The sequence below is a fragment of the Castanea sativa genome, chromosome 5 (assembly GCF_040712315.1).
Source record: "Castanea sativa cultivar Marrone di Chiusa Pesio chromosome 5, ASM4071231v1".
NCBI classification, from domain to species: Eukaryota; Viridiplantae; Streptophyta; class Magnoliopsida; order Fagales; family Fagaceae; genus Castanea; species Castanea sativa.
The window spans coordinates 5,195,653-5,209,077 of NC_134017.1; the positions used below are offsets into that span (position 1 = coordinate 5,195,653).

Below are 13,425 nucleotides of genomic sequence, written 5' to 3' on the forward strand. Positions count from 1 at the left end.
AAATTAGCTCACAAACCGACGTGTTTGACCACAAAGTTTTCTTCAATACGAATATGGCATCATAAAGAGAGTAGCATAAAATCATATTAACTATTAAAAAAAATGTTACCTCTCAATTAACATCACTTCGGCTCTGTTTGTTTGGGATAATTAAATGATAAAAAAAAATTAATTTTGGGTAAAATACTATTTTGGCCCCTAAACTTTACCAAAAAGTTGTTTTTCATCCCTAAACTTTAAGAAGTTCATTTTTCGTCCTTAAACTATTAAAAATGTTTTATTTATATCCTTAAATTTTACTAAAAGTTTGTTTTTTTATCCCTAAAATTGAAAGAGTTCCTTTTTTTGTCTCTATACTATTCAAGAAACTCTTTATAAAGTTTAGAAATGAAAAAAAAAAATTAAATTAAATTTAGGAATGAAAAACAAACTTTTACTAAAGTTTAGAAACCAAAATAGTATTTATTCTTTAATTTTTCACCATAAATATTTGGTAAATGATGGAAAAATAAGATAGAAATTATATTATTATTATTATTATTATTATTATTATTATTATTGTTATTATTATTATTATGAAGTTATTGTAGTTTTTTCTTTTTTTTTTTGAGAAACGACACTATAATTTTTTTCAAACAAAAGCTGAATCTGCTTGAATTACGAAAAAAAGATGTAGAGGAACGTCCTCCAACCACACCAAATACTCGCTAACATGTCTTGCATGTCTAGCAATATTGTGGGCTGCACTATTCTTTTGTCTCAATACATGACTAAATTCAATATATGTAAAATCCTTAGCAAGCTCCTTTGCTTCATGAATCCGAGGTACAAAAAACATATGATCAAATTGTAATCTTCGTTTTATTTTTTTTAGCCTTACTTCATCCGTTAATGTCTCGGCAATGAATCCGGATTAAATCACCAAGCTCTTTTTCTATCACTAGGTTCTCAAGCTCGTGACAATTTCACACTATGAGACTCCTGGCTTTTGACGGGGCTGCACAGCCTCCACCATTAATTCTGATGAACCTTCGTCGGCCAACACTTTGCAATCGTTTTCAAGGAAAGTCTGTGGTGGGCGCCATGCAAGTGCTTGCTTTTCTCTAATTTTCCAGGTCAAGAGTGTCTGCGGCTCCATTAGGGTTACTTTGGCGCATAATTCTCTTCCAAGACCTAATGTTTGTTGGATGCACATTAATCTCAGCCGTTGGAATGTTTTGCTCATCACATAAGTTAGAGATGACGTGATTAGTTTGATGAGAGGCGGCTACGGTCGAACACCGATGCCTTGATATTCTTCTCCAAGATTAATGGGTTGGTGTTAATTGCAATCAAGTTGGCTTCGTTAGTGCTATTGAAAATCATAGTTTCCTATCGAAAATCATAAATAAAACAAACTTTATTCTCTCCATTTTCTGCCCGAATAAATTATAGAAAATAATAGTTTCCTATACCTTTTTCATCCCCTCCCTATACACTTCAACCAAACACATCATTCCAGTTCCAAAAAACTGGTCTAAAACATTGAACTACAATTTCTCTGTGGCTTTGACAACCCAGAAAATGCCAATTTCCTTAAATTTGACTGCGTCGTTCAGTCGTTTCACAAATCACAAGTATGACCCAAAAAGAAAAAGTTGCTACCAGCCGAATTGGTGGATTGTCACCAATACGTCCTGCATCTATTGCACGATAAAAATAAGGCCTCCGCTATCAAATGACTAGCATCATGGGCCCTACTACGTCCTATTGGGTATACCAACGCCCTTTATCCCCTAAACAATTGGTTAGATTCAACTGGACGGTGAATCTTTCTTATCCCTTTTTTTATTATAAAAGATAAGTTTCTTAGTTTAAATTCTCATATATCTGACTATAACTAAAACCATTTTTATAATTCACCAATGAATTTTTGCTGGCATGTTTATTTCGAATGTTAAGTACAGTATACAGAAAACCATGTTACCACTTCACGAAAGTCCACTCTTCATGCATCACACCGGACTCAGCTTAGTAGCTTACACATCCTTGGAGCTTGACCAAATGGCTCAAGTGAGAATCAAAGCCTTTTCTTCTTCATACTTTCTTAATAACACAATGAACTCGGGATCAGGCCATCCATGACCCTAGAATAGCAAGCTACAATGGGAATTCAAATGATGGGCTTCTGTCTATAATGGGATTATTAAAAAAAAGAGTAAACTTTTCAAGGATACTACATGATAGGACTCATGCATATGCATCAGCACAACGAATAGCAACTAATATACGTTAAACAAAGGCAAAATGGTCTACAAAAACGATCCTTCACAAGTCACCAGCTCAAAATAGAAGAACTAGATGAAACCATAACTTAAATCCTATTCCTCGCAAAAAATTTAATAGGCATCTTTAAGTTTCTGCTGTCCTAGACACTACAAAGTGAAAGCAAACTGGACAAGCGGGGACCTAGTTTAAACTGCTGCAATCTCTATGTTACTTGCCGCCAAAGCAGGAGTGAAGTTGTATTCCTCTTCCTCCTTGGGTGTGTGTATTGTAACCAGATCAGGCAAGGGTGTTATGGGGCCAACCTTGCCCTTAGGATCCCAATCAAGCATTATCTTCACCTTGATACCAAGAACACCCTGCAACAAATTTTAATTGCAAAAACATTAATTAAAAGTAAACTTTTCATACCAAAGTAGATTGTTGATATGCTAATTGCATTTATCCAATTCTGAAATGAGTTTCAAAGAATAACTAAGCTAACCTGTCTAAGAAGCACATGCCTCACAGCAGAGTCAATATATTCATTGACAGGCTGGCCAGACGATATCATGTAACCATCCTTGAACTTCATAGCTTTGGCACGCTGAGCCCTGAGCTTACCACTAACTGTAACCTGGATATAGTGACAAAAAGGACACTCTTATCGTAAAGAAAACAGAACAAAAAAATGCTCATTTACCACAGGCAATGAAGGCCAAGTGCTTCCTTTACATACCTCACATCCTTTTGCTCCACTCTCCATAACAAATCTAAGAACACCATAGCAAGCCCTAAAAACAAGGAGGTTGAAGCCGATTCAAAAGAAGTATAAAAACCAAAAGTAATAAAAATACAGCATAAATCTACAACAAATATTAGTCCAAAGATATCTTTAAAAATTATCACTGGACATGGATAAAAAATAAAGATGAAAACAAACTGATTGGACGATTATATATACTTGTGCATGTGCTCAATAATGTGTGCATGCATTTTTCCAAACATGAATGCAGAAACCATCATAAGCAGATTATTTTTTTTGCCAATCCTGATTTGTCCCAGTGAAAAATGTATAGAAGACTTCACAGCTGGTTTTCTCACTATAAGTTTAAGGTTTTAATACTTCTGAGCTGTTTTCACCTTTTCCAACACTTTATTACAAATTCTATATATATAATAGGACACATGCACACCTGTGTAACTGCCACACAGAGAGAGAGAGAGAGAGAGAAGAGACACTGATTCATGAAGAAGTAGATGGAATCAAATTCAGATGCACTAAATTTTTTTTTTTTTGATAGGTTCGAATTCAGATACACTAAAATTTAGGAATTCCCGAACTCCAAGAACTAAAGAACAGTTCAAAGAGACTAACAAAACTCCAAATTTTAAATGTAAGCATTGTTGAGAGATCCTCTTAACCAATTATTTTTGGGAAAGGGAGTATATCACTATAATCAACGCTAACGACAAGGGAGACATTAGGTGAAGCCTTATTTTGGCAAATCATGATTCTTCTATAAGAAATATTCTATAAAATCTCAGAAACAAAGAAACAAACTGGCAACTCAATAAACATGATAAATTGATATTCAAAGGTTTAAATACCACTTTTATTGTATTCTTTTACAACTATCACCTAAACCATGAGTGTGTGTGAGTGCGCACAAGAGAGAGAGAGAGAGAGAGAGAGAGAGAGAATCACACTAATTCAGGAGGCTATAGATACCCTGAAGTTCAGAGACAATACAATTTAGGAGTTCCCGAACTCCAAGAACTATATAACAGTTCAAAGAGACTAACAAAACTCCAAATTTTAAATGTAAGCATTGTTGAGGGATCCTCTTAACCAATTATTTTTGGGAAAGGGAGTATATCAGTATAATCAATGCTAACCACAAGGGGGACATTAGGTGCAGCCTTTTTGGCAAATCATGATTCTTCTATAAGAAATATTCTATAAAATCTCAGAAACAAAGAAGCAAAATGGCAACTCAATGAACATGCTAAATTGATATTCAACAGTTTAGATACTGCTGAGCAGTCTTGAGCTTTCTCAATACCTCTTTATTTTTTTTTTTTACAAGTTTCACCTAAACTATGAGAGAATGAAGGTGTACATGTCAGTGGGTGTGCGTGCACTAGTTCATGAGGCAATAGATGAAGTTCAGAGAATACAATTTAGGAGTTCCCGAACTCCAAGAACTAAAGAACAGTTCAAAGAGACTAACAAAACTCCCAATATTAAATGTAAGCATTGTTGAAGGATCCTCTAAACCCATTATTTGTGGGAAAGGGAGAAGTATATCAGTATAATCAATGCTAACCACAAGGCAGACATTCTGTGAAGCATTGTTCAGCAAATCATAATTCTATTACAAACATTCTATAAAATCTAAGAAACAAAGCAAAATGGCAGCTCAATGAACATGCTAAATTTCCATTCAAAGGTTAAAATGACTTCTGCACAGTCTCGACCTTTCTCAATACTTCTTTTTAATAAGTTTTACACCTAAACCATGAGAGCATGAAGGTGTAAGAGTTTGTGTGTGAGTGAGTGAGTGTGTGTGTGTGTGTGTGTGTGTGTGTGTGTGTGTGTGTGTGTGAGAGAGAGAGAGAGAGAGAGAGAGAGATTCCTATTGGTTCATGAAGTAATTGAGGCACAAGGTTCCACAGATAATGACTGGAGTAAAAATGAAATATTGGAGCTCGCGAACTCCAAGCACTATCTAACAGTTCAAGGATCTTACAAACACCAAAATTCAATGTAAGCATTGTTGATGGTCCTCTAAACCCATAACTATCGGAGAAGGGAGAAGTATAGTCAATGCTGACTACATGAGATACATTGCAAAATAATGTTGGACAAACCATGGTTTCTCACAGGAAGGTTCTTACAAATCCATTTCAATCCCAATAAAGTATGTCATGACCACAGTCATGCAGAAAAATTAAAAAGACACTAGTAGGTCAAAATAGCTAAACAATGGATATTGTATAGATCTATAAGAACAAACATGATTAGAATCGTCAACATAGATTTGGTCCAAAGGCATTTTTAAGAATTAGAAATGGATAAATATAGTGAAGATAACATACAGGTAGGATAATGATATACCGACATATGCATGTTTGTGCATTGTCAATAATGCAATAAAATGTTTGTGTATTTTGCCAAGCAGTACATGAATGCCTAAACCATCAAAACCCAATCCTTTTTTTTTTGGCCAAGACCAATTTATCCCAGTGACAGCTGTAAAGAACTCTTTTTTGATAAGTAGCTGTAAAGAAGACTTCCCAGCTGGTTCTCACTATAAGTTCAGGATTAAATACTTCTGAGCCACTGACTTCTTTCAAAACTTCATAGACATATAATAGTCAGGGCAGATGCAAGTATGTGCATGTGTGCAACAGAGAGAGAGAGAGAGAGAGAGAGAGAGAGACAAAAACAGAGTTACACTGATACATGAGGCAAAGATACCCTGAAGTTCAGTGACTTCAAAATTTAGGAGTTCCCAAACTCCAAGAACTAAGAACAGTTCAAAGAGACTAACAAAACTCCATATATTAAATGTAAGCATTTTTCAGGGACCCTCTTAACCCGTCATTTTTTGGGAAATGGAGAAGTATATCAGTATAATCAATGCTAACCACAAAGGAGACATTTCTAAAGCATAGTTTGGAAAATCATGATTCTTATATTACAAATATTCTATAAAATCTCAAAAACAAAGAAGAACCAATATGGCAACTCAATGAACATGCTAAAATGCAATTTCACTAAGTAGAAGATATACCTCCGGACAGCAAGCCCTCCTAGAAGCTTGTAACGCAGAGACTCTGCCTGAGCAATGGCACAGAGCCCTCTGTTGTTCACTTTCTCAGCATAAAGCTCAACACTGTTCTCGGGAAACTTGAAACGCTTCTGAACAACAGATGTGAGTTCCCTAATTCTTCTTCCCTTCTCACCTAAGCCCATCAATTAGAAGCATAATCAGAAAACCTAACTGCCAAACTTCTACCCAGATAGAAATCAACCCCATGTCTAAAGCTACACCAAGTACAATCTTTCCCTTCAAATTTCTTCACAAACAGATGCAGCTTATGAGCACACAGAATTGTCATGTTTCTTGGAAACAAAGAACACAAGTCAATGAGCCGAAATTTCATAGTTCACCTAATTGAGTAAAACATAGTATTAGTTACATCAACCAAATAACTCTCATCACCACACAAAATGTTGATTACTTTGCTTTCTTCACATTTTCTCATCAAACAAAACCACAGAACCCTAGACCATTTTCATTATTCTTCCATTTCTAAAAATTTTACAGTCATCCATTGAAGCCAAACAATTACATTACACCAGACACCTCCTTCACCACTATTTTCTGCATTAAGCTTATTGATTCCCACTCTTTTTTAACAATTCTCAGAGCTCACTCCTCAATATCTAAAATTTAAAAAATTTCAGCTTAAAAAAGAGACTAAAAATTACATCTTTGAAATCCGTAAATCTTTTCAAATGTTTCCTAACCAACCAACCAAACAGATCTATGACAATTTAACCTCAAGTTCCCAAGAAATGTTCAAAAAAAAAAAACAAATTTCCTATTACTTTCCCACACTTTCTCGGGAACCAAACACAAACTAGTGACACAAAACAAAACCAAACAAAACAAAAATCAGCTTTGAGATTCTAAGCAAGCAAACAGATCTATAAGCTATGACAATTTAACCTCAAGTACAAAAAATTAAATACTCGTACTTTCCCACACTTTCTTGGGAAACAAACAGGACCAGAAGTTTACTTTACCGAGAACGTTCTGAGTACGAGTGGCTCTGATAATAATCTCAGTCCGCATGGGCGTAACCCTAACTTCGACGCCGGAGTAGCCATCCTCCGCCAGCTCTCTCGTCAACACCTCATTCAGATTAACTGATTAAGTCTAGTGCTTCTACTCCACTGAATCCGGTCGGATGGTGATGCGTCCAAAAATAAACACATGTTATAGTCCCAATGGGTCCTGTGCCACTAGACACCAGACCCAAACCTTCCCCTAAAACTTTTATCCCTAATCGATAGGAACCGGACGGTGACTCTTTCTCTAACCCTTTTTTATTTAATAAAAAATTTAGTTTTCTAAGTTCAAATAAACATCTATAACGAATTCCATTTTTATTTTTCACCAATGATTTCTTTTTTCCTGGTCATGTTCATTTCGAATGTTGAGTACATTCTACAGAAAACCACTGTATGTCACCGCTTCATAAAACAATAGGACCATAGTCCCCTCTTAAAGATCCTTGGACCTTGACTAAATGGCTCGAGTGAGAATCAAAGCCCTTTCTTCTTCCTACTTTCATAATAACACAATGAACTCAGAATCAGGCCATCCATGACCCTAGAATAGCAAGCTACACTGGGAACTGAAATGATGGCTTCTGTCTATAATGGGATTATTAAAAAAAAAAAAAAAAAGGATTTTCAAGGATACTCCACAAGTCACCTACTCAACATAGAAGAACAATATGGAACCATAACTTAAATCCTATTCCTTGGAAAAAAAATTTAACGACAGGCATCTTTAAGTTTCTGCTGTCCTAGACTCTACAAACTGAAAGCAAACTGGACAAAAGGAGGGGGCCTAGTTTAAACTGCTGCAATCTCTATATTAGCTGCCGTCAATGCAGGCGTGAAGTTGTATTCCTCTTCCTCCTTAGGTGAGTGGATGGTAACCAGATCAGGCAGGGGTGTTATGGGGCCTACCTTGCCCTCAGGATCCCAATCCAGCATTATCTTCACCTTGATACCAAGAACACCCTGCAACAAATTGTAAATGCAAAAACATTAATTAAAGGATAACTTTACATACCAACGCAGGTCATTGATATGCTAATTGCATTTATCCAATTCTGAATGAGTTTCAAAGAGTGACAAAGCTAACCTGTCGAAGAAGCACATGCCTCACAGCAGAGTCAATATATTCATTGAGAGGCTGGCCAGAGGATATCATGTAACCATCCTTGAACTTCATAGCTTTGGCACGCTGAGCCCTGAGCTTACCACTAACTATAACCTGGATGTAGTGACAAAAAGAATACACTTACGTAAAGAAAACAGAACAAAAAAAAATGCTCTTAACACAGGCAATGGAGGCCAAAGGCTTCCTTTACATTTGGTCCACTCTCCATAACAAATCTAAGAACACCATAGCAAGCCCTAAAAAAAAGGAGGTTGAAGCCGATTCAATAGAAGTATAAAAACCGAAAGGAAAAAAATACAGCCTAAATCTACAACAAATATTAGTCCTAAGACATCTTTAAAAATTATCACTGGACATGAATAAAAATAAAGATTGATAACAAACTGATTGGACGATTATATATACTTGTGCATGTGTGGATAGCTCAATAATGTATGCATGCATTTTGCCAAACATGAATGCAGAAACCATCATAAGCAGATTTTTTTTTTTTTTTGCCAATCCTGATTTGTCCCAGTGATAGCTGTATAGAAGACTTCCCAGTTGGTTTTCTCACTCTAAGTTTAAGGTTTTAATACTTCTGCGCTGATTTCACCTTTTCCAACACTTCATTAGAAATTTTATACATATAATAAGACACACGCATGTCTGTGTAACTGCCACACACAGAGAGAGAGAGAGAGAGAGAGAGAGAGAGAGACTAATTCATGAAGAAATGGATAGCCTCAAATTCAGATACACTTTTTTTTTTCCCGAACTTCAAGAACTAAAGAACAGTTCAAAAAGACTAACAAAACTCCAAATTTTAACTGCAAGCATTGTTGAGGGATCCTCTTAACCAATTATTTTTGGGAAAGGGAGCATATCAGTATAATCAATGCTAACCACAAGAAAGACATCAGGTGAAGCCTTGTTTGGCAAATCAAAATTCTTCTATAAGGGAACCCCCTTTTCCCAAGCCTCTTCCTTCTTTGTGCCAAGGGTCTCTCTGCCCTCATACATGAAGCTGCCCGAAACTAGCACTTGGCAGGCATATCAATTTGTAGAGGCTGTCCAAGAATCACCCACCTCTTCTTTGCGGCAGACAGCATTCTCTTTAGCAAAGCAAACGCTGAAGAGTGTCAAGAGCTGAAACAAATCCCCAAAAATATGAAGAAGCCTTAGGCCAAAAAATTAACACGGACAAATCCCCGATGTTCTTCAGTCCCAACACAGCTCGAGCTGTCAAAGATGAGATTGTTGCCATCCTTGGCCCCATGCAAGACTCAAGACACACCAAATACCTTGGCCTCTCATCATTCATCGAAAGACCCAAGAAACAGGTCTTTGCTACATTGAAAGAGAGGGTTGGGCAGAAACTAGCTGGCTAGAAGGGCAAACTCCTCTCTATGGGGGGAAAGGAAATCCTCATTAAGGCAATAGCACAGGCAATTCCTACATATACCATGAGCTGCTTCCAACTTTCCCAAAACTTATGTGATGATCTAGAGAGCATGATGAGGAATTTCTAGTGGGGTCAAAGGCAACAAGAAACCAAAATGTGCTGGATTAGCTAGAAAAAGATGTGTAACTCAAAAGCTAAAGGAGGCATGGGGTTTAGGAACTTGTAAGCTTTCAACTTAGCCATGTTAGCTAAGCAAGCTTGGCGAATCCTCTCAAATCTAGACTCACTTGTTGCTTATGTCCTTAAAGCCAGATACTTCTCCACGGGTGATGTTCTAAATGCCAAGCTCGGCAACTCTCCATCTTATTCTTGGAGAAGCATTCACAACAACCTCGAAGTCATAAGGAAAGGAACCCATTGGAGTGTGGGAAATGGAAAAATGATCCACATATGGGATGACAGATGGCTGCCAACTCCATCTACTTATAAAGTCATCTCTCCCCAAACAACAACCCGGAATTTCCAATGGTCTCCTCACTCATAGACCCTAAGCACCCGAATTGGCAGGTTGACTTTCCAAGACTTAGCCGTGTTCATTCTCACTCAAAATTCTATTCAAGACCTGGAAATTTTCTTTGCTGCAACCTAGGCCATCTGGTATAACGGGAACAAGATTGTCCATAATGAAAGTTTTTCTATCTCCATAGCAGGTGTGGCAAATGGCAAAAATCACAGTGGAAGACTATTTAAGTGCTGCTAGCATGGACTTCCCCCCTCTTAGACTACACCCCACCAGACGGGAACCTCCCCCCCCCCCCCCCTAGGAGTTTTCAAGATAAATGTTGATGGGGCTACATCGGACCAAAACAGGAATTCTAGCATTGGGGTCATTGTTAGGGACTGCAAAGGTTAGCCAATCGCTGCCCTCTACAAATTTCTGCAATCCTGGTATTCTGCAGAACTTGTGGAGGTTATGGCCATGGAGCAAGGAATTCTGCTAGTGCTAGGTCAGGAGTTGCAGCTGCCTCGAGTCATTTTTGAATCAGATGCACTAACCGTCATCCAAGCCATCAACAACAAGGCCATAGGGAACAACTTTGGCCACTTCATTCAGGAATTTCACCAAGCTCGTGACAAGTTTGAAGCATGCACTTTCAAGCATCTAGGCCGAGATCACAATAAAGTTGCTCATGATCTACCCAATATGCTCGTAGCGGTGAATGTTCTCTTATCTGGAAGGGAGTCACCCCCCCCCCCCTATGGTTTCTTCCTTAATTCAATCTGATATGTGTATTGATTAGCTGCATTGTCTGGTTGTATCTGAACTCTTGCTGTTTGTTTTCCTTCTATTGATTTTAATGCCATTTTATTCCCTTTCAAAAAAAAATGATTCTTCTATAAGAAATATTCTATTAATTCCCAGAAACAAAGAAGCAAAATGGCAACTCAATGAACATGCTAAATTGATATTCAAAGGTTTAAATAACTCTTTTATTGTATTTTTTTTACAACTTTCACCTAAACAGTGGCGGTTCTAGGAATTTTTTTCAGGGTGTTTCTCAATAAGCATAAATTACATAATTTAATAAAAAAAAATTGTATATTGATAACAACAACAATAAAAAAACACGCAAATACATAAAATTTACAATTGCCTTCTACGTGATTTTCTTATCAAATATTTGTCCATAATTGTAGCAAAAGAATAAACAATAAACTATAAGTTCATTTGAAATATTAATAAAATTATTAATTATTGTTGTTTAGTTGTTTCATCAATTTGTTTGTCTTTTATAAACTATAATTTGTTATATTGTTGTTTTATTAATTATTGTTTAGCCTAACATAATTTAATTTGTTTTTCTTTTATAATGTATTGTTTCATTATTGTTTAGCTTAACATATTTTAGTTGTTTAATTTGTTTATTAATTGTATTCTATAATTTGTTATGTGTATAATATATATATATATATATATATATATATATATATATATATATAATGTAATTAAAAGTTGAATGGGCCAATCAAGTGATAAACCCAAGCCTTAAATTATACCCATGTCATAACCCAAACCATAAATCAAGGCCCACCTTTAATTTAATTTTATTTTTAATAACTTTTTTTTTCCCTTTATCTTTGTTTTCTCCGCCAGATCTCTCTTTTCTCTCCTTCACACGTGCTTGTCACTATCCTGTCTCTTCTAGATTTTCTTCAGATCTACTTTACTGAGTTTCCTCTTTACTTTCTACATTTCTTTCTTCTTCCTTATTTCTTAGTCACAGCATTTCTCCTCTCTCAATGTTCTCCTCAAGCATCTTTTTACGCCGCCACCAGGCTTCTTTCAACAAGCATCATTAATAATAGCGCCTCCATGCTCCTCTCTCAAGCCCCCTCTACCCAGCACAACGTCTCCTCACCTCCATTACTGATCTATATCTGCTTTGTTTGGATTTTAGGTTTATATTTTCTTTATTTTGTATGGGAAATCAAGAGTTTTTGTTTTAGTCCGGAATCCGTTTTTGGTTGAGGGTGTTCCAAATTTTAGTTGAGGGTGTTCCTAATTTTTTTTTAAGGGTAAACAAATAATTTTTTTTAATTATTATATATAAAAATAAAAAATAAATAAAAAAAAAACTTTTCAGGTCAGGGTGTTCCTGGGAACACCCTGGCCTGAACGTGACGCCGCCACTGCACCTAAACCATGAGAGAATGAATGTGTACATGTCAATGTGTGTGAGCACGCATGAGAGAGAGAGAGAGAGAGAGAGAGAGAGAGAGAGAGAGAGAGAGAGAGAGAGAGAGAGAGTACACTAATTCAGGAGGCAATAGAGACCCTGAAGTTCACAGAAAATACAATTTAGGAGTTGAGTGGTGCTTGGTCTAGGGAATTATTAACCACAATGCTCCAACCATTGGCAAAACAAAGAACACTGGCCATGGTAGATGGGGAACATTTTGGATGATATTCATTACAATGTGCAACACAACAACCTTAGAGTTGTAATTTTATCAGTTCCTCATGTTGTTCTAGTTCATAGTAGGAAGTTAGCCTATATGGCAGGGAAATAGATACCAAAGTTTGTAAGATAATGCAATCTATTCATGAGCTTTTCTTGCTTGGTATTTAAATAATAATAAAAAGATACATATAGAGAAAAACTGGAGTAGTATTATTTTTATTATTGACATGTCAAGTTGTGAATAAAGCAATGTCATTTTCACATAGGTCCATTAGTGAACACTTTCATTAGCATCAATCACAACATACCACCTCAACAGTTATGAAACAACTATGAAAAGTTTTGTGTCTTTAGACTTTTTTTTTTTTTTGAGAATAAATCTCTAGACTTGTTATTTAATAAAAGGTTATTCAAGCTATTTTCACATCAAAGTTTGAGGGAAGATCAACACGGTCGTAAGACTTATCACCAGGTAAGTGGCTCTTATTAGTAAAGTGCGGTCTCTATGCTACAAGCCGAAAAAGTTTGTATCTAAAAGAAGAAATCCAAATCAGGCTTACACTGGTTGGGTTATCTTTGAGTGTTCCTGGCCCAATTCATGAGCAGTTTCTTCAACAACAAAAAAAATTATATATAAATACCCTTTTAGATCTTGTTTGCTTTATTTTTATTTTTAGTTTTCAGTTTTTAAATGAGGTGAAAATAATTCCATAACTAAGCCAACTTTAAGTGGGTTAAGTGACATTTTTTTATTATTATATAAATACCCTTTTAGATCTTGTTTGCTTTATTTTTATTTTTTAGTTTTTAGTTTTTAAATGAGGTGAAAATAATTCCATAAGTA

At 36.0% G+C, this 13,425-nt stretch overlaps 1 protein-coding gene across 1 annotated transcript; it reads right to left on the reverse strand.

Moving 5' to 3' along the window:
• Window positions 1-2,259: 2,259 nt before the first annotated feature.
• LOC142633419 (small ribosomal subunit protein uS3x-like) lies at window positions 2,260-7,175 on the reverse strand. Its single transcript, XM_075807663.1, has 5 exons — window positions 7,064-7,175; window positions 6,045-6,216; window positions 2,984-3,038; window positions 2,750-2,881; window positions 2,260-2,624 (listed from the first exon to the last, which is right to left on the reverse strand). The coding sequence occupies exons 1-5, from the start codon at window positions 7,110-7,112 to the stop codon at window positions 2,454-2,456; spliced, it is 579 nt and encodes a 192-aa protein (XP_075663778.1). The 5' UTR covers window positions 7,113-7,175; the 3' UTR covers window positions 2,260-2,453.
• Between the last annotated feature and the right edge of the window lie 6,250 nt (window positions 7,176-13,425).